The following is a 20913-nucleotide window of genomic DNA, read 5'->3' as shown; positions in this document are numbered from 1 at the left end:
ACTGGGGGCCTACGCACACGCTACAAATCAAACATTGTTGCAATAAAAAATGGGTCCAGCATACCCAACAGTAGGCCAAAGCCACGCTGCCATTAAAGGTGAGTACCTCCAGACAATGTAAGCAAGCCAAGAGAGAGCGTTACTTACCTTTGGGAATGTCCTTTCTGAGAATACGAAGTATCCTACAGACTGTAGCGGCCTTCTTCCCAGACGACAGATTGGTTTCGGAAAAAAATGTAAGCAACGTCAATTCATTGATGTCAGGTAATGCTTAATGATGTGAGTCATAAATCCTCACAGCCTCATGAAACAATACAAACCTATTCCGTATAAGGTGCCACAGGTGAGGATGACATCAGTTCCATTTTGCGTCACGCCCGCTTGATATAGCGGACCACTTCACTTATGAAAGTGGGCTCCGCAGAGCTGACGTGCTCAGCTGTTGTGTCGCAAGAGCACCAAAGGAGAGCCTATATACGCCAGAACCTCTGGTTCTTGAAGCTCGAACCGCAAAATTTACCCTAGATCTGCCCTAGATCTCCTGGCTCATTACCCAGCCCCTGCTGCCCCCTGTTTACACTCCATGGACATCACCAGTGGGGTTGCTAAGTGTAAACACTGCACGCTTCACACAAACTCAAGGCAAACTGCACACACAATGGGATTAAGACAGGGGTGATGATAGTGGGAAACCAATCAGTTATCGAGTCAATCACTTGGTGCCCAACACCCTGGGCGCTTTTACTCATTCCATGCCTAAAGTGATAAAACTAGGAGTCTGCATGGAGCAACCTCTCAATTTTGACTATCAAGACAAGACTGTGTCAAACAGGTATTTCGGGATCCTGAGATGTTTGAAGAAGGTGTTGCAGTTTTTTCCTCTGCGGCCCAGAAAATGGTGGTGGAGGCAATAATAAGGACCCACATGGCCCACAGTAACGTACTTCGCCTGGGCTATTCACAGAGGCTTCTAAGACGCCTGCAGACGATCGAAAACTCAGCATCTCATCTGCTACTAAATATTGCCAGACACCTAACTGAAACTGCAGGTCTTAGAGAGGTACACTAGCTGCCAGTCAATAAGCAAATACAATTTGACACCATGTATTATATCTATTGGGCCTGTTCTAGCACTAATTACCTTCACAATCTAATAAAGCCCTACATTATGGGGGTCATTTCAACCTCGGCGGTCTTTTCACAAGACCGCCGAGGGACCGCCGTGCTGAAGACCGCCAGTGGTGGCGGTTTTCCGCTCCGTGAATTATGACTGCTGGCAGCCCTCCGTCCTTTTCCTGACGGAGAGCCGCCAGCAGCCATACTGGCGGTCGGCGGGGAAGTGGAGGTTGCTCCACCTCCACCACCCCGTCAACAGAACACCGCCCACTGAATCACGTTACGTGATTCGGCGTGGCGGTGTTCTGTTGATGGGGTGCTGGCGGTGGAGCAGCCCAAATGGATCCCATCCCCTCCCGGAGGATCAATGGACCAGGTAAGTTGATCGTCCGTTAGGGGGTTGGGGGGGGGGAGCGTTGTGTGTTGTGTGCATGCATGGGGGTGTGTGTGTGAGTATGAAGAGGGGGTGTGTGAGTGCGTGTATGCATGCAGGGGTGTAGTGTGTTTGGAAATGTGTGCGTGTCTGCCTGTATGTATGTCTGTATGGATGTGTGCGTGTATGTCTGAATGTGGGTGTGCGTGCATGACTCTGTTTGTGTCTGCTGGCATGTTTGTTCATGTGTGTGCGGGTATATGTGTTGGTGGTGTCTGCATGCGTGTCGGGTGTGTGTAGTGATGTCGGGGTGGTGGTGGGGAGGGGTGTCCTGCCACCTTTGGGGGGTGGCAGGGGGGTGTCGGGGAAGGACTCAGGGGTGGGGGAGACCCTATCAGTGCCAAGGAAGGGATTCCCTGGCGCTGATAGTGCTTACCGCCATGGATTGCATGGCGGTGCCCAACCCCATGAAATCCATGGCGGTCAGCCGGGTCATGATACCCCCGGCGGTCTTGTAACAGCCGCCGGGCTGGAGACCCAAGTCTCCAACCCATCGGTTGTCTCCGCCCTGGCGGTTGGTTCGGAGAAGTGGCGGGTGACCATGGCGGTAACCTCCATGGTCATGATTCCAATTTTTTTACCGCCAGCCTGTTGGCGGTAAGACCCCCACTTCTCTGCCAACCGCCAGGGTCGTAATGAGGGCCTATGTCAAGAATTCTTTGTTCATCTGAATCTTTGCTGGTCTTGGTTCCAGGGATCAGCAAAGCGAGACAAGGGAGAGGAATGGTCATTCAGATATCTAGCCCCCCAAATTTGGAACAGTTAGTCTCTTAACCTTCAGAGGAGCCCATCAGAAGGAATATCCAGAAGACATCTGAAAATTGGCTCTTCTAAACTCGCTTCCCTTCAGGGAGCAGCTCTCTGAGGAACGGAATCCTAGTACTGGAAAGCTTCACATGAAGCAGCCAGGCACATTACAAGTCAAATAAACATAGACCTATAATGTTTTCAAACCTCCAGAGGGGCTTAATATGCTGAGTAAACAGGCAAAAAATATGAACAACAACAAAATAGTGAAAACTGATCATACTTCAGAAGGGAAGGCAGGACAGTGATAGGAATTCTGAGGCAGACTCTAGTTCTATAAAAACAATGTTTCCAAAGGTAAGTAACCTGTTCTTTTAATAAATAGGCACTCTGGTGGATTCCTTATGTGGATCATCTGTGAAAGAAGGATTGAGGACATCCAAGCAATTTGTTTATAGTAAGAAGTTCTGCAAATTGGGAATGTGTTCAGTACTTCACATTCAAACAGAAATGTCAAAAGAAAAAAGTGTAGATGAGCCTAACGAGTTGCTTGATAAATAGTATGAACCGTAACTCACCATAAGATGTGGCTGCCTTTTACCTAGTCAAATGGTCCCATAACTTGTTGAGTGGAGTTTTACCAGCTACATTGTAACAGTGATGGGCAGACACAATGCTAAACACATAAGGGGCTATTCATGTAGACTTGCATGACCACCTCATGAACAGGAAGTGCAACCAAACATATGAATGTAAGTTATTACAGCTAAAAAGGAGCGGTAGTAAGTCCAGCACCAGACATGAACAACCACTGATTTTGCTACTCCTTACCATAGAAAATATTGGAGGCAGGGACCTAACATAGAACCCCATAGGGCATAATGTTAACTTAAAAGAATTTACTTAGATATTTGATTAGGCCATAGCAGCTTTTACTGTAGAGGATGATCCATCTGGTTAGAGTCCTCTTCTGACCTGCCTTCCCCTTCTTGGCTCCACAATAGCACGCAAAGAACTGGTCATCTGAAAGATATTCTCTGGTGCGGTCTAGGTAGTAATTAACCACTGCCTTCGATCCAACAGATGCAATTGTTTCTCTTCCTTGGAAGGATAAGGTGGTGATCAGAAGTTTGGGATTGTAATGGATTGGGCCAAGTGAAAAGCAGTGATCACCGTGGGAAGAAAAGCAACCCTGGTTCGCAACACCAACTTGTCTCGGAAGAAGTTAGTGAACGGGGTGCAACAGCTCAGGGCTTGTAACTCACTGACCCATCCAGTCGAAGTGATGGCAACCAAAAACCCCATCTTTAGAGACAACATGCGAAGAGTACAACTGTGTAGAGGCTCAAATCCTCTGTAGCGGAGGGAAGGTGCGGAGAAGGGTGGTGTCCAGTAACAACCCTATGAACTGGAGTCATTAGGAAGGCCGCAGGTGAGTTTTGGACTCATTGATTGAGAAGCCTAGGTCAAACACCAGGGACTTTGTTGACCACAGGTGGTGCAACACCGCAGGTGAGTTTTGGACTCACTGACTGAGAAGCCTAGGTCAAACACCAAAGACTTTGTTGACCACAGGTGGTGCAACACCATCTCTGGCGAGTTGGCTTTGAGGTGCCAGTTGTCCAGGGATGGGAAGATCGGCACAACTGACTGTCTGAGACAGGCTGCAACCACTGCCATCATCTTGAAGACTTGAGGTGCTGATGGTAATCCAAAGGGTAGTACGGCAAACTTGTAGTGTGTAGAACCCACCACAAATCAGAAGTATTTACGATGGGACAACAGGATAGAAATGTTGAAATACGCATCCTGCAGGTCCAATGATGCCATCCAGTCTCCAAGCTCCAACACCAGGAGAACTTGAACTAGGGTCACCATCTTGAACTTCTGCTTTTTGAGGAAGAAATTCAGGATCCCGAGATCTACAATGAGGTGCAGGCTGCCATCTTTCGTGGGCACCAGGAAGTAAAATGCTTAGAATCCTGGGCCTATTTGACTCTCTGGTACTAATCTTTCAGAAGGAGAGCTGCCACTTCTTGCTCTAGAATGGTCAAATGATTGATTGGTGTGAAAGAGGGAGAAGGTTGAATAGAGAGCAGAACCTGAAGAAGAGTATACCCTTTTCTATAATCTGAAGAACCCATTGGTCCAAAGTAATGGCCTCCCAGGCTAGAAGAAAATGGGCCACCCGCTGTGTGGAGTTGGTCTGATTTAGACCTGCTTTTCTTGAAGCGCATGGGAGAAAGAGGATGGGGGTTGCAAGGTGAATCCACAGCCTTGTCCTCTCAAAGGACCCCTGTATTGGTGAAAGAGGGGTTAAGTTGTTGGTGAAGCAGCTGATATTGCTTGAAATGGAAGGAGGAACGTCTTCCAAAGCTACAGAAGCAGCAAAAGGACCAAATGTCTCTGGTTGGTGGTGGAAGCTAAATGCCCATTAAACTTGCCATGGCCCCTGTTGTTTTGAGCCTCTCCAGTGCCGAATCTGCTTTATCACAAAGAGACACCCTCCGTCGAAAGGAAAATCCATCATATTGGACCAAAGACCCAATTTAATAATGTGTCCATTGGCGATGACCTCCTAAAAATGGTCTTGCATGTCTGGAGGGATATGCGGCAGCATCATTTAAGCCATGACGCCCAGCACATGGGTATATCTGGTCGGAAGACAGTTAGTGTTTAACGATTCAAGGCCATACTTATGGCAGAAAATGCTTTCTTGCCCCAAGCCTCTAATTGTTTGGACTCCATATCCAATGGTACTGAGATGAAGGCCCAGCCCAAATGTGTTCTGAAGTAGGACACCAGTATCACTAGGCTCTCCAGTGATGGATGAATTGAAGGGAATGGTGGGTTGCCTGGTGCTGAACGACAGCATCAAGCCACAAGCCTGTTGACTGCTGGTGTGGATGACGGTTTCCCCCAACCCACCAGGACAGGGGCCTGTAATGCCTCATTAAACGACAACAAGGGTTGCGATGTGCCCGAAGAGGGCAATAAGACCTCTGTGAGGACATTGGTTTTAGGTTTTGGAGGTCTGTCCAAAGCCATAAAGAGCTTGGTCTCAAGCTCTTTGATGTCCTTGGGGTTCATAATGAGGCAGGAAGTATAAAATCTGGTGTCATGCTCAGAGCCTAAGTATCAGAAACAGATTGAATGGTTTCAGTGATGGTTATCTGTCCTCACAATCCCTACAGGGTTTAAAACCTGATTTTATAGGTGGAGACACTGGTGCTGCTTTTAGTAATTTTATGAGGGGAAAACTCCTCTGAGTTCAAAGCTCCAGATCCGCCTCAAAGGCGTGGAAAAAATGGGAACTTATGTTTACGATCTGGAGTGGGACCTTTGTGGACTCAGAGACATCGCCTGACGTCACTTCCAGCGCCGACTTGAGTCTAGCACCCTCTACTGGCGGTATCAAGGCTTTGAAGTTTTTCCAATCCAGTCTGACACCTAGGTATTGTCATACAGATGAGGAATCTGCAGGTAGATGTATCCATCAGAAATCAACTTCAGTAAAAAGGAAGGGTTTACTTTCAGTGCAACCCTGTACTTTGTGCATAGCCACTCTCCTTCCAGAGGTGATGGACAGCACAATTACTCTCTTCATACAAGAAAAGTAAGTGGGCATGAAAAAATTGGTTCAAATGGGGGCCTATGAAGAAGGTCAATACTAAATAGACTGTGAAGGTTACTTAAAATACGGAGGAGGGACCTTGTTTTGAAGGCGGGTAGGTCGCGCTGATCGGCTCTGCACAGGCATCATCCGCATCAGGCGTGACATGTGCGCTGTCTGTATAGGTGCCCCCCAGCACGCTAGGTTTCTTTACCTGACTATTTCCGCACCAGAAGCACGGAGCCACATCAGAAAGCTGATTAACCAGTGTGAAAATACTAAGGACCTTCAGGGACCTTTTAGGTAGAGGAAACATTTCCCAGAACGGGCAGGATGGGAGGGTCATTAAAGAATCTGCGGTTAGATAGAGTCCTACCTGAAGGTAAGTAAGTTGTTCATCTGATAGAGATTTCTAGCCGCAGATTTCCTACCTTAAAATTGATACCAAAGCAATATCTCCCTGCAGGTGGGTCTGTGAACTGGCTCAGACCAAAATGTCCTGGAGGACCGAACAGGCTACAAGCACATCATGATGGACCTGACAGTCAAGGCAGTAGTGTTTGGTAAATATGTGCAAGGTTGCCCACTTAGCAGCCTGACAGGGGCTCTGCAAGCTAAAGTAGTGGTTGCAGCTTTGGCCCTGGCAGTAGGAGTCTGCAAGCCTTCAGGAGGTTGCTTCTTGCCCAGTGCGTAGCAGATATTTATGCAGAGTACAGTCCATCGAAGATGTTCGTTTCTGCACTGCCTTCCCCTCTTCCCTCCAATGAACTCAGTGGTCTTTTCTGCGATCAGTATAGAATGGCAATGCTCTTTTTGGGCCCAACCGCCGGAGTCTCTCTTAACCCTTGATGGGGTGAGGCGGGGCAAAGTATGTCAGTACAGTGATGCTTTGGAAAAATTTCACCATAATCGGCAGAAAAAGAGGCATGGGTCGGGGGAACCAGGTTCTCTGGGAAGAAGCTGGGGTGTGGGGGGTGAACAGAAAGAGCTTGTAGCTCTCTGACCCTCCTGGCTGATGTGATGGCCACCAACAAGACTGTCTTGATGGTCAGGAGTCCTTGAGGGCAGCTATGCCTGGGTTCAAAGGGGAAACAAACCAAATAGATTAAAACTAAATTCAGATCCCATTGGAGCAGAACAAAAGGATTGTGAGGACACTTGCTGAAGTGCTTTCAAAAACACGCCACAACCGGTGCCATAACCAGGGAGGGTTGGTCCAGCAATCTCATGAAATCTCAGCGGCCAAAGGATGCACCTTAACGGTGCCCAGGCTTGCTGGGCTAAGTGCAAAACCAAAAACAACACTTTGGAGAAGGGTGCAGGAAGTGGGTCAACATGTTTTCAATGCACCTAGCCACAAACGTGTCCCAACAGCAGGCTTATATACTTTTTGCCAATTGAAACCTGGCTGACAAGACGCCCTACATACTCCAGGAGGGTAATCGAAAACTCTCAACTGCTGCCACTCAATCTCCACGCATAAAGGCGTAGCACACAGGTTCAGGTGTAGGAGCCTGCTCTGTTGCTGTGACAGGAGGTCACCCCGAAGAGGACCGATGCTCATGCTCCGGAGTTCGGGATACCATATTTTCCATGCCCTGTTTGGAGCCACTAGGATGACATGGGGGCATTCATTCTTGATCTTCTTGATTACTCAGTACAGGAGTGGCATTGGCAGAACGGCATGTAGGAGTTCTGAGCTTCATTCCATGGTGGTGATGTCCGTGGGAACCTGCACCAGCTTCCCCTTGATGGGCAGCAAGAAAGCCTTCAGGGCCAAACAGCATGCATGGTTGTGACAAGGTGGCTCTTCACTGAAAACCAAAGGCCTCTTTGAATAATCCATGGATTATTCTATGGGGTGAGCGACGGCCTACTAGAAAGAATAAGCACATCTCTTGTCCTGGTGAACCGTCCACGCCACTTAAATAACTTGAGCTCAGTCCCCTGGTACGTATGGAACAGACCAGACAGATTTAACTTATGGCAATGTGTAAAGTATTTATCATGTACCAAAACAGTAATACACTCAAAATGCAAAGCAATAAAAGTCGCAAACCGAAATAGAAAAACAAAGTAAAATTTAACAAACAAATTACACTAGAATAACAACAATCCAATAAGGGGAATCACAGTGCAGCTAATTGAACTACGTGAATCATGTTCAGCTTCAACTCTTTGTGCCATAACATTCTTACACCCAAGAAAAGAAGCAGGCTCTCATTCTTCCACAGTCTTCTCCAGCTCACCGGTATGTATGAGTGCAAGATGTTGCAGTTGCTAGGCTTCCGTAATCGCACAATTGTGCAATATCCCTATCCCCATTTGGTTATCAAAAATCTTCCTCACCACCAGAAGCCCAACCTTATTGTGTTTCATTTTTTAATTAAATGAGCCTGCTACTAGGAAAAAGCATCATTATAAGCCAGAGGGATAGCTCAATGAGTTGAATGTTCACAACTGCAACAAAGCAGTAAAATGCAGGTTATGCGTTTGAATCCTGAAAGGCTGACTCATCCTTCCATCCACCCAATGGCCAGTAAATGGAATACCACAAGTAATGGTTAATAACAGATCTGTTTTGTACAATGCTCAGAAAAGGCATGAGTGTGCTATGAAGGACTCTAGAAAAATAGGTTACTATCATTATGGTGCACTCTAGCCAGGGAAGGGGTTCAGTTTGTGAAACTGTTCCTTCGCCACGACATTCACTGCAGCTGCAGTGTTGGTCTGGGATTGTGCCCTGGCTACATGGTGAATTGTCGTGTACTCTTGCCCTGAATGTCAAACTACAAGAATCTGGTCTCCGGGTTTTTGACTTTGGCCCCAGACTCATGCTGGCCTAGTGGGTTTGCCTGTCACTTGACATGAGTGAGGTGGACCTGGAAGTTGTTCTCCCAGACAGTGGGAGTGTCTGGGAGTGTATTACAAACATTCGTAAAGGTGGAGGAGGAAGCCTAGAACCTGAAATGGAGAGAGATGAGGTTGTGCTCCTTTAGAAATCTGATTAGGCCCTTTTGCTGAGAGGGGCTGCCGATCAGACTTCCTGTAGCATTGCCGCTTGATGGGCAGGAGGAGTGAAATGTGTGACTGCAGATTTTGGTGTTCAGGGTGATAATGATCCTGAAGGTGAAGTTAGCCTTTTATCTCTTTCCAGATCACTGTCATTGTGGCTGCTAATGAGGTAGGTGCATAAATATCACATCTCTTTGTGCCTCTGTTGTGGGTATTTCAGTCTAGAAAATCACTCTGCTGTGAAAAGAATCACTCTGCACAAAGTCTGTGTCTGGGGAACAGCCTGGAGAGGACAGATAAAAAGAAAATTAGTTACTTACCTGTAACTGTAGTTCTCCAGTATTGGTATCTTTCATAGATTCACATGCTTCAATCATTCCCCAACATTCTCCAGCTTGTGTGTGACAATATTGTGTAGCTGACGCAATGCATTCAGCGACGGTCTGTTTGGTTACTGGAAGGCCTTTTCTGATACCAACATACGCCAGAAACAATTGGTCTGCTTTGCAGATCTGATGGGTCCTGTGTAAGTAAAACTTTAGGCCTCATTTGACGTCTAAAGAATGCAGAGATATTTCTGCACTTATTTGAGGATTTGAGAAGATAGTTCGTAGAACCACTGGTTTGTTCAGGTGGAAGTCAGACGTCACCGTGTGGATAAACTTGGGGTTGGTTCGAAGTATAACACTGTCTGACTTGAATTGAAGAAAAGGTTCCATGATGGTAAAGGCGTGAATGTCACACTTTTTCAAGATGTGAGAGCCACCAGTGCTCTTTTCCAAATAAGATTCTTCAAGTCTGCCCTGTGAATGGGCTCAAATGGCGATTTCATGAGCTGTCCCAGTACTACATTCAGGTACCACGATGGTAGGGGATTTCTTACTAGAGGAAAGTCCTGAGGAGGCCTTTGAGGAATTGTTTCACAAAGCAAGTAGACCATAGAGAAGGTGCATTACTGGAGCCCCTAAACCTGGAAATTGCCATCAGGTGCACTCTTATGGACGAATGATTCAAGCCGGTTCTTGCCAGGTGGCAGAGATACGGGAAGATTTACTCCGGCGGTGATGTGATAGGATGGACGTTAGAGTCCACACACCAAAGGCAGAAGAATTTCCACTTGAGTTTATAAGTTCTATGAGGAGAAGTCAACAAGGCTCTCTTCAATTTGTTGAGCACACTTGCGATCTATAGGATTCCTGACCATCTCATCGAAACTCATTCCCCCACGATCCCTCCTGGGGATGCCTACTTGCAAAGAATGGGTATCTCTTGTTCTCCTTCATAGCGATTGGGTTTAGGTTTGGCTTGCCCCACCAGTGGAAGACTCTGTCCAGAACATGCTACTTTAGCTCCCACTCATGGTACTCAATGGTGGTCCTGCTTAGTGAGTCTTCAAGGAGCTGCATGTTGTGCAGTGAGCGATATTTTATGTTGAAGAGCCCAGTTCCAGATATCCTGTGCTTGATGAGATAGTGCTGGCGAGTGTGTTCTTCCTTGTTTGTTGAGTTAAAACATACTGGTGGTATTATCTGTGCGTATCAGCACTGAGGATTGTGCTATCTTGGGAAGAATCGAATTCAGTGCTAAGGCAATAGCTTTGAGCTCCAGTTGATTGATGTGTAGTTTTGTTTCGCCTGGACTCCACTTGCGGCTGATCTGTAAGTCCTGGAGGTGGGCAACCCAACCTTCTAGAGAAGCATCTGTTGTTATGATATAGTTTGGAATTGTTGTAGACAATAGAGCCTGTGTCCACCAAGACATGGCTGCTTTCATTTTTGAGGTTATCTGAATGAGATCCTCAAAGGAACCTTGCGCCTGGAGCCATTGTTTATCCAGTTCCTCTTGAAGTTGATGCATGTGTAGTTGGCAATTTGGGACCAGAGGGATGCAGGAAGAAACCATTCCCATGAATGATCTGTAGATCTGAACAGAAAAAGACTTTTGGACAGTCTGAGCTAGCTGTCGAATCTTCTTCTGCCTGTCTCAAGAGGGAAACACTTTGTTTTTCACAGTGTCTAAAACAGCCCCCAAGAATAACTTTGTTATGGGTCACAAGTGAGATTCCTGACAGCTGAAAGTGAGGCAAATTTGGGTGAACAATGAAAGGCAGATGGACATGGCTATTGCTGCTTGTTGATCAGTAGAAGCTTTTATGAGCCAATCATCCAAGTATGGAAAGACTTGGATTCCTGGTTGTCTGAGATGAGCCGCTACTGGGGCTAGCATCTTGGTAGAAATTCTGGGGGGTGATTTTAGCCTGGATGGAAGGACCTTGAATTGTAAGTGGGTACGGCCTACCTGGAAACAGAGGAAGTTGTGGTGTTTTGGGTGTATTGGGACCTGAAGGTATGCATCTTGGAGGTCCAGTGACGTCATATGATCTTCTGTGCTTAGGAGGTGTAATATATCCTGAAGCGTCACCATGCAAAGAGATTGATTCTTTAGAAAATTGTTTAACCTTTGGCGGTCGAGAATGGGATGGCAATCTCCTGAGGGTTTTTGGGTTAGAAAGAAAAGGGAGTAGAACCCCAGTCCCTTCTGAAGTTTTAGAACAACTTCTATTGCTCTCTTTTTTAACATGATGGATATCTCTTTGAGGAGTTGTTTTAAGCAAAGGGGGAGTTGGTCCTGACAGTGGGGTATTTGGAGGAACTCCAGGATGTGCCCTCTGGAGATAACATCGGGAGCCAACTTGTCTGAGGTTATTGGGGACCATTAATGAAAATGGTTTGCAATGCCACCTCTACTCCGGGTTGTCGGAGAGTTGGAGGTTAGTCTGTACCAAATTGTAGTCATTTCTTTCTGTTTCCATCCCTGCCGCGGACAGACAATTTTCCTCTGGTTGAGTGCTTATATGCAGCCTCTGGTGGTTGTCTATATTGCTGCTGTTGTGCATATTGGGGACGGTAGTGTGTCTGGCTTGACTGATACTGTTGCCTGTATGGCTGGTAACTGCCCTTAAAGGAATAAGCCCCTCTAGCTCCTTGAAAGGGCTGCTTTCTATACTGGTGAATCCACAGGGATTTCGCTACATCAGCGTCAGCCTTGATGGATTGTAGGGCATCATCCACATGTTTGCCAAACAACGATTCACCATCAAATGGCATGTCCAGTATTCTGGATCTCCAGGCAGAAGGAAGAGGATTTTAACCATCTTTTCTGCTGAGAACGGCTGCACCTGCAAGTTGCCTGAACCCATCAGTCTTCACACCAGTGGCACAGTCATTTATCTCTGCAGATGTTCTGTCCCTCTCCTAGAGAATCATTTGAGCTTCCAGCTTGGCGTCCTCTGGCAGCAAGTCAATGTAAGTGGACATATCTGGCCAAATCTGGTGGTGGTAACGACTCAATATTGCCAGTGAGTTTTCCGCTCTCACTGTCGTGGCTGCCATGGAGGAGAATCTCTTGCTGATTTCATCGAGCTGATGCCCATCCCTATCCGGAGGAGAGGAAATTGGTTCTTAGAGGAACGCTGTGCCACTTGTGATAACACAGATTTTGGTTTGGCTGCCTAATAAGACAAGTTGGAGAGTCACTGAGTCTTTGTATTTCTTATCTAATCATGGGATGATTGCTGACACTGTAGCCTGGTTCTTTATGGCTTAAAGACCTTCTTGCCAAATAAAATCTATAATCAGGATAGCTCTCACCAATTTCTTTGCCAGTCCTTAAAATCATATAGGAAACAGTCTGTTTCTTTGGTAATCAGTGGAAGTTCAAATCGCTTGGCTGCTCTCCATTAAATAATGGAATCTGACAATGTCCTCTGGCGGAGAATCTACTGGTGCCGTCCCTCATGGGGACAGAGGGGGGATAAGATAGTCATCCCACTCATATGGTTTATAGGTAGCATCTCATATTTTTCCCTCTCCTCTGTCTTCGTCAGTAGACAAAGCATCGTCAACAAGGGGGTGAGCTAAAGTATCTGCCAACTCTGGTAGAGGGATGACAGGTGTCTCAATTACTCATGATGGTTGTGGTAATCTGCGATAATAGTCTTGGAGCATACTTTGTAAATTTGTTACCAGCAACAGTCATTGAATTGGAAGGCTCTTGTTGGTCTTGCACTTCATATTCATGAAGGTATGGTTCTGCGTGCTCTTTTGTAGAGTAATAGCCCTCCTGATACTGTTCGTCATCATCCTCAAAGTCCTGGCATTTTACATGTAGGTGGGATGGACTACTGGCTACTCCAAAGGGTCCTCCATACTCCAAGTCTTCATCCTCATCTAAGGTGTGCGCAGGCGAATAGGGCACCACCTTACTCTGGGAGGTGGGAACTGGCAGAATCGTGGATGCAGATGATTTTTCCCTTACAGGGATCAAAGAAAACAGAGAAAATGTCATAATTGTAGATGTTTTTGTCCTCAACTTTGATTATTCCATTGTTAATGTTCTATTCACCGACGGTAAGATTGATGTTAACGACATTGTCGGTGGTAACATCGTCAACGGTATCAGCAATAGTGTCATCGTCGACTGAAGCATTGACAATATCATCACCGACAATATCATCATCGTCAACTATATCATCGTCATTGGTATGTTCGTCGAGCACAGCGTCAACGGCAATTGTGAATGTGCCGGCGAGGATTGCATCATCAACAGGATATTCGTCATTGATGGTAAGTTGAGGAAGGAGGTCGTTGATAGAATCTTCGCCTTCTGGTGTTTCAGTATCCTCATTGTGATAATCGTCAGTGATGACAGCGGTGACGAGGAGATTATCATAGGCGAGGCTGCTGTAGTAATGGTCGTGGTGGACGTAGTCATCGTTACTGTAGACACGGTCGTCGATGAGCACGTCGTTGACGATCTCTTCGTCGATGAGAGTACACCTCTGGACTTTTGTTGTTGATGCCAGTATTGTGAAGCAAGCTCAGTAACTGCTTCTTTCAGGGAAGGAGTGGTAGGCTTGGAGTGAATCTCTTCTGAGGCAAGTTTTTCTATCTTGGAAGAGGAAGAAATGTCTTCATGCCTCTGCTCATGTTCAATAGTGGTATGTTTGGATTTTTTAATGACCTTTGCAGGTGGTTTTGAGGCAATCTTTCCTTAGCTTTAAGTCGTTTAAGGGAAGATGAAGTCTGTGAAGACTGATCTCTATCCTCCTCAGAAAACAGGCACTATTTGGTCTTTAGCTCCTGAAGGCACAGCAAAAGTCTACCTTCCCTGTCTTTCAGAGTCTTCTGAGAAAAGGTGCAACAGATTTTACAGTCTCTCACCTGGATGGAGAAAATATATGCATTCTTTATGTGGGTCATCTGAATGGAGCCTCTTCTTCCCACAGGTGTCCGAGGCTTGGAACAGTCCATTTTTGGTGAGTAGGGACATAGGGCCTGATTCTAACTTTGGAGGACGGTGTTAAACCGTCCCAAAAGTGGCGGATATACCACCTACCGTATTACGAGTTCCATAGGATATAATGGACTCGTAATACGGTAGGTGGTATATCCGCCACTTTTGGGACGGTTTAACACCGTCCTCCAAAGTTAGAATCAGGCCCATAGTGTCCAGTCAGAATCTGCAGGTAGTCGAAGAAGTGATGATGTCTGGAAAAAAATTCCTTTTGTTGGGAGCTCAGAGAAACGAGTAATTTGAGCCGAGCTCAAGGAGACTCCCATCACACGACGTGCGGTAGAAAATCTGAGGGAATCAGCCTCTTTTGGGAGTGTTCGAGAGGGTGTTGTCCCCTGATTTGTTAAGGTTTACGGTTTGGTCCTTTTTTTAAAAAAAAGGACTTAGATAGGCTACAAAACCTAGTGTTCAATGTCAGTCTATCTATTTTAGTAATACACATTGCTTTATTATAGTACTGTGGGACCCCCACTTCAACAGCAGGAAATGATTCAAGCATGTGAACCTATGAAAGATCCAATACTGAAGAAAAGAAAAACCCAAACTAGTTCTCAACATGGACAGATAATCCACACACCCAGTGTTCTTACCATGTATAAAAGTGCGAGTTACTGAGTACTGACCAACTTGTTGTTGCACTTTCGAGTTGTCTGCAACGAAGGGAGGGCTCCAAACAGTAGAAAGAGGACTACTGCACAACCTGTCCTTGTACCTCGCTGGCAGCCAGCTTCTCAGAGCTGAGGGGCATCCTTTGAAGTGTGCCCTTGCTGGAAGGAGCTGAGGTTTTGGCCTAAGGGACCTGGAAGCAACTCTGCTGAGAGAGGGAAGAAGCCTGCCAACCCTGCAGTGGTGTAACTGACCATCCGAAGAAAGACTGGGCAGAGCAGTCTGTGTGCCCTCAAGCTTGTGGGCAGCAGACTCTCCATGAAAGCGGTCCAGGAAGGAAATGTGGTTAGCAATCATTGCCATTGCCACTGAGAAGTCTGTGTTTGAAGCAGAGTGAGCTGCCACTCAAATGTTGTGCCTAGCCATGCTGTTCCCCTGTCTTCCTAGAGTGTCTGTGGTGTACCATGCTGCAGCAAGCAAGACCCTGTTGGGGCTGCTCTGGTGCCACTGTGACCTTTAACTTTGGCAGCCCACCTACAGCAGTGCCCCACTTTGCAGAGCCATTATTGAACAGACCCCAGGACACCAGAGTCAAAAGACCACAGAACGGGGTCTGATAACTGGTGTCTGCTAGGGCAGTGGCGTCCAGTCCTCGTATTTGGAGATTGCACCTAGTATCACGCTGACCTTTTTGGCTTCTAATACAACTACAACAATGAGGTACCTTGTTCCACATCATTTTCACTGAAACTGGAGAAGCTGTGATCTTTTTGAGCTACTATCAGTTTCCACGCTTGTCTGGGTATAGGTGGGTGACACTTCAGTCTTCTTATGAGTCTGCAGAACGATGGGAATAGAGGGTTTCAGTCTCCCACACGAAAGGCACGTCCGCCACCTTTTTGCATGCACAGTCCTTTATGCGGTGATAACCTATTACAGCAACCACATTCTGGAGTGCGGCTAATATGAGCAGAATGTGGAACTCCTCTCCTGGTTTGTCCGTCTTTCTTTTTTACGTGTTCGGCATGTTTCTATTTATTGCACAGTAATCTAAACGTAGCATCCACTTGAGTGGCATGGGTGCTGGCTAACTTAGGCACTCTCCTCAGGTCCCAAAAGCAGGCTGAGAATACTCCATTCTCACAAAATATTTGCAATGGAAGCATTGTAGATATGCATCCTTGCATTACATGAGCTTCACCTCATCTTTTGAAACCACAACTAGGCATATGGTCACTAAGTCTAGAATGACAACGTTTGGTGAGCTTGTGTGGCTCCTGTTTTGCCTGCACCAGACAAAATCTTCTTAGGTACATGCAGAAAGACTGAAGTACTCCACTGTTTGCAAAACAGTTCTTCTGCCCATCTCTGTAGTACAACGTCTAAAAGATATTATGCGAAGTGAAAAAAGTGATCTATTGGTGGAAGGTCTGCCTCTTCCATGGCAAAGAAGTCATTCTCAAGTGTGTCATCCACAGTTTCCACCCCCAGCCCTAGGAGTAACAGGCAGCAGCATGTGAGAATGGCACACACTCATGCTACATCGGTGAACCCATCAATACTTGAGAGCAGTAGAGAGAGTAGATTGTGGTGCGCATGTGAGTCGCAGGAGGAAACAGCTGCACACCGCTGTTGAGTGAGGCATGGGAAGTGAGGATGGGCAGGGAGGTGCTTAGAAGGCTTCACATTTGTATAAAAAGGATTCATGATATCATCCCTCTTGATAAATAACTTTGTCAACATTTTGCTTGTTTTTATAATAATTATTATTTTATTGTATGTACTAGTATAGGAGGTTTATTTTAAATCTTAAAAATATATTTCCGGTTTCCTACGGTTCTTGAAGGTGCCTTTCCATAATAGACGAGGGTTTGGGTTTCTCATAGGACTGATCATTACCTAGAACACATCTAACTTAAGTAATACTCAATGAGTTGTAGGGTGGTTGCACTATATTGGATTTTCTGTCCCAGGTTGGCATATTGACAAATTCATTGGTGGCAGAGAGTATACAAAGCCCATTGCCAAGGTGTTTTTTGGAAAGATATCCAAAAACATAACAAGGGAATAAGAAATATGATGGGGTTTGGTGGGCGGAGAGGAGAATTTTAAGGCAGGAAATTGCTAAGTTGGGGGAATGGGGAACTTGGCTGGGGATATAGGGGACCCGAAGAGTAGGAGAGGAGATATGGAGGGCAAGGTTTCCTTGAATGGAACACACAGGCAAATAGTGGACATCGCAAGTAAGATGAAGGATATAGCGGGCCAGAGAGTAAGTTAAGAAAGTATGGAAACACTTTGCAGTGGTGGTCAAGGGATGAGGACTGGGGTGGCACATTTGCCAGAGAGTAGGAATGGTATACACTGAACTAAGTTAAGAAAATATTCTCAGTGCACAGAATGATGCATAATGTGCTCCCGGAAAAGCAGGAACTAAAATCCCTGAGTAAAATAGGTTCAATCAGGCACTAAGCACAGATCTCTCAGAGCACAGGCATGTCTGAAAGCACGTTATAATAGGGCCTGGATCTGGAGAAAGGTGAAGAGAAATGGAAGGGGCTAGGAGCACTGCACGGAGCAAGAGGAGGGAGATGTGGAACGTGACGGAGAGGACAGAAAAGGCAGGGGAGCTCATACGGTGCATGTGAGGGGGCAATGAGATGATCAGGGAACATCAAGTAACAAGTTCACATGTTCATCTTAATCTGGGTAGCACAGAACAATAAACTCCTCTAGCTGGATAATCAGATCAGTTTTGACTAAGGTGTATAAGATGACTTTCCCTAGTGGAGAGCCAAGAGGACTCTGCTTCCTCATCAGACCTGACACTGAAGATGGCAAATGGAGGTCTCGGTTTCTATAAAGTACTGTACGAAGCAACTTTTGATGCAAACACTGCAGTGGATGATTTATATGAAATTCACATAAAATACTATGTGCTACAGATTGGCCTGAGAGGCTAATGTGGGTCTTGTAACTTACTACAACTTCTTACTCCCTAATTAAATTAGCACTAGATATAGCATATATATGTTTCAAATACAACCCACTTGGGTCCCCGAAATAAAATGTTTATTGTAAGATTGATTTTCATGATCTATTTATCATTATCTTATACATGAGCAAGTGTAGAACAGAAGCGAGTAGCAGGAACACAAATCAACGTGGATATCAATCACATCAAGTAACGTATCAACTAAACACCAGCACACTGTGAGTACTTAGCGGACATATCCACAGATGTGCCAGAAATAGTGGCAAAGCAGTTTCAACCTCACTGAAGGCTTAGTGCCAGGAGCTTCATCAGGACAAGGGACACTCCCGGAAAACAGTACAAACCTGCTAGTCTGAAGTCAGTTGACAAAGGGGAAATTGTTGCAATTTACTTGAAAAACTGTGTAGATGTCACTGTTGTATTCTCATAATTTTTACATATGAATTTGCCCCAATTTTATACATCACAGGACAGTGTCACTTGATGCACGCTTCACCCAACCACTAAACAATGTGGCCACAAAGCAGTTGTCACTACCTGGTGCACTGAAATGGTTCTCTTGAAGCCCATGGCTGTGGTTTGGGTTGCATCACAACTCTCATATCAGATGAACTGAAAAAGGAGCTGCTGCCCTCATAACCTGATAATCCTACCTGTATAGAGGTCCAGACACTGAAGCTGCCTCTCTGGCTGAGTCCTTACCTGGCGCTGCTGGGCCCGGTGGGCCAGAAGGTCCAGGCCGGCCAGGAGGGCCCATGATGCCTGATGTTCCTGAGTCACCCTTTTGTCCCTAGGACAGAAAAAGAATTACATTGAAATGACATGAACAAAAAAGCAAAGCCAACGCCACACGGTGATGGTTTACACCTTTGTACTGTTACATCAACCGATCAGGAATTTTCCCAGCTTTGCCAACATACTCTTCTTTACATCTCTTTGTTAAGTTGTTCAATGAAGGAGGAATAGGAAAAAGAACAGAGAAGGAGCGATCCACCACCTATTACTGACTACTAAGTGCGCATCACGCCCCACTGCACCATCCTCCCAGTGACACATTCTGCACATCAACAGTTTAAACTCTTTCTACCACTTTGTACCTAACATCATAGTCTGGATGTCCTCCTCCTGGTCGATCCAGAATCTGTGGTGACTCAGTATGTTGAATAGTTGCAGCCCCCAGCTAGGATCATGCACAACAATCGAGAGAGAGAAAAAGTGGGAGAAGAGGGGAAAGGGAGAGAGACAAACAGTGAGGGGGGAGGAAGAGAGGAAGAGAGGAAGAGAGGGAGAGGGAAAGGGAGAGGGAGAGAGGGAGAGGGAGAGAGGGAGAGAGGGAGAGAGAGAGAGAGAGAGAGAGAGAGAGAGAGAGAGAGAGAGAGAGAGAGAGAGAGAGAGAGAGAGTGTGTGTGTGTGAGAGAGAGAGGTGTCTGTGGGACAAGGTTGGGTACAGTAATGTGGTAACTGTCTGTGATGCTTCAATACATTCCTTTCTTTTGGCTTATACTTTTGGTTTTGTATTCTACCGTATTGTATTGTAATGCAGTATTCCTAAAGTACTTTGCCGATAAAGTCAAAGCTTGAGCCCTGGGGAACACCTAATGAACTGATGTATAATGCAGAATTGAATGGTAGTAGTGAAACAATTTGAAGCCTGTCCTTGGGCAAGGATTTTATACAGTTGAGTACTGTATCCAGAATACGGGCGTTGTATAGCATCGGGGCTGAACAACATCTGGGCTAGAAGCTGGTGTTCAACTGTGTCGATAACACGTCAAGAAGTAGTAGAACACTAACACCACTTTTGTCACCAAAGCTCTTAAGGTGGCCTCATATGGAGCAGATTTGTGCTTCTTCCTTGTCTGAATTCACTCTCTGTCTGACAGGATATGGTTATTTTGGATGTAGGTTTATGTCGGAGCCAATGCAATCTTTCAGTGTGCATACAGAAAAAGGGACCATTGGCCGGGTCATCCTGGTTGAGTCCCTGTTTCTTTGGAAAGGTTTAATAAATGATGGTGTCAGGTTACTTGGAAACTCACCTACTGATCAGTAGAAGTTGTTGATCTCTCTCGTCAGTATGGCAGCAGAGGGCTCAAAAGATTTGAATTGAATATGTTAGGGGGGGGGTTTCAGAAAGAGGGGCAAGGATCCACTGAGGGGGGGGACCAGCCGAATTTGATGCTTTAATTAGTGTGCAGATTTATTTTATGATAGTATGTTGAAAGAGCACAAGATGGGTTGAGGATATGAATTAGCCCCTATTCATGGGGGAAGTTTAGGGAGATAGTATTTTAGTTTATCAAATAAGTAGGCTTTGAGGTTCAGAAGTTTCCTGATGGATTTGTTTGCTAATGTAGCAATGGGTCATTTGTTAAGATGCAGGAAGGGTTGCAGAGTTCATTGACAATTCTGAAAAGGTCTCCAGTTGGTGATGTAGTATCTGAGATGCACTGAGCAGAGCACAGCCTCTCGTTTATTGATGGAGGTCCTGTACATTTTATTTTGGCTTCGGAACGGCTTTTTATCATTGAGGATAAATGTTTTCTCCCAATGTCTTTCAAAGCATCTGATTTCAATATTACAATGTTTTAGTCGGAGCTGAACCAACCACCTCTCTTTCTGGTGGATCTCATGTAAATGGCTTACAAAGGGAGCACCATGTCAATAACCCCATTTAACCACTGCTGGAGGTCTTGGACAGACATTCCTGGGTTCAGAGAGAAGGAAGATATAGGGATTCTTGGAATGCAATTAAATTGTATTTCTTGAAAGGTCTGTTACCTATGGTTGTATTAGGGCCTGAAGGTGTGGTTTGCTGTGGGGCTAGTGCCATTTGGTGGAAAGCAAATGTTGCAATGTTGGAGAGCAGGCAGAAGGTCTAGCCTAGAGCTGGTTGTCAAACCAGACCCTGAGGTCCTCTGTCGTACACAGGCTTATGACAGATATTCCAGTGGGGTACACCTGAGTGAAGGTAGGGAGGAGTCACTGAACATGTGTTTTCGGGATTGAGCGGTGAGGTAGGAGACAGTTGTA

At 45.8% G+C, this 20913-nt stretch overlaps 1 protein-coding gene across 1 annotated transcript in view; it reads right to left on the bottom strand.

Moving 5' to 3' along the window:
• COLQ (collagen like tail subunit of asymmetric acetylcholinesterase) overlaps positions 1 to 20913 on the bottom strand; it is a 323105-nt gene that overhangs the window by 64712 nt on the left and 237480 nt on the right. The window contains exon 12 of the mRNA XM_069212095.1: positions 18583 to 18670. Within this exon, the coding sequence (XP_069068196.1) occupies positions 18583 to 18670 (88 nt within the window). The remainder of the gene's footprint in view (positions 1 to 18582; positions 18671 to 20913) is intronic.

The sequence above is a fragment of the Pleurodeles waltl genome, chromosome 10 (assembly GCF_031143425.1).
Source record: "Pleurodeles waltl isolate 20211129_DDA chromosome 10, aPleWal1.hap1.20221129, whole genome shotgun sequence".
Lineage (NCBI taxonomy): Eukaryota > Metazoa > Chordata > Amphibia > Caudata > Salamandridae > Pleurodeles > Pleurodeles waltl.
This window is presented reverse-complemented; position numbering and strand designations above follow the sequence as displayed.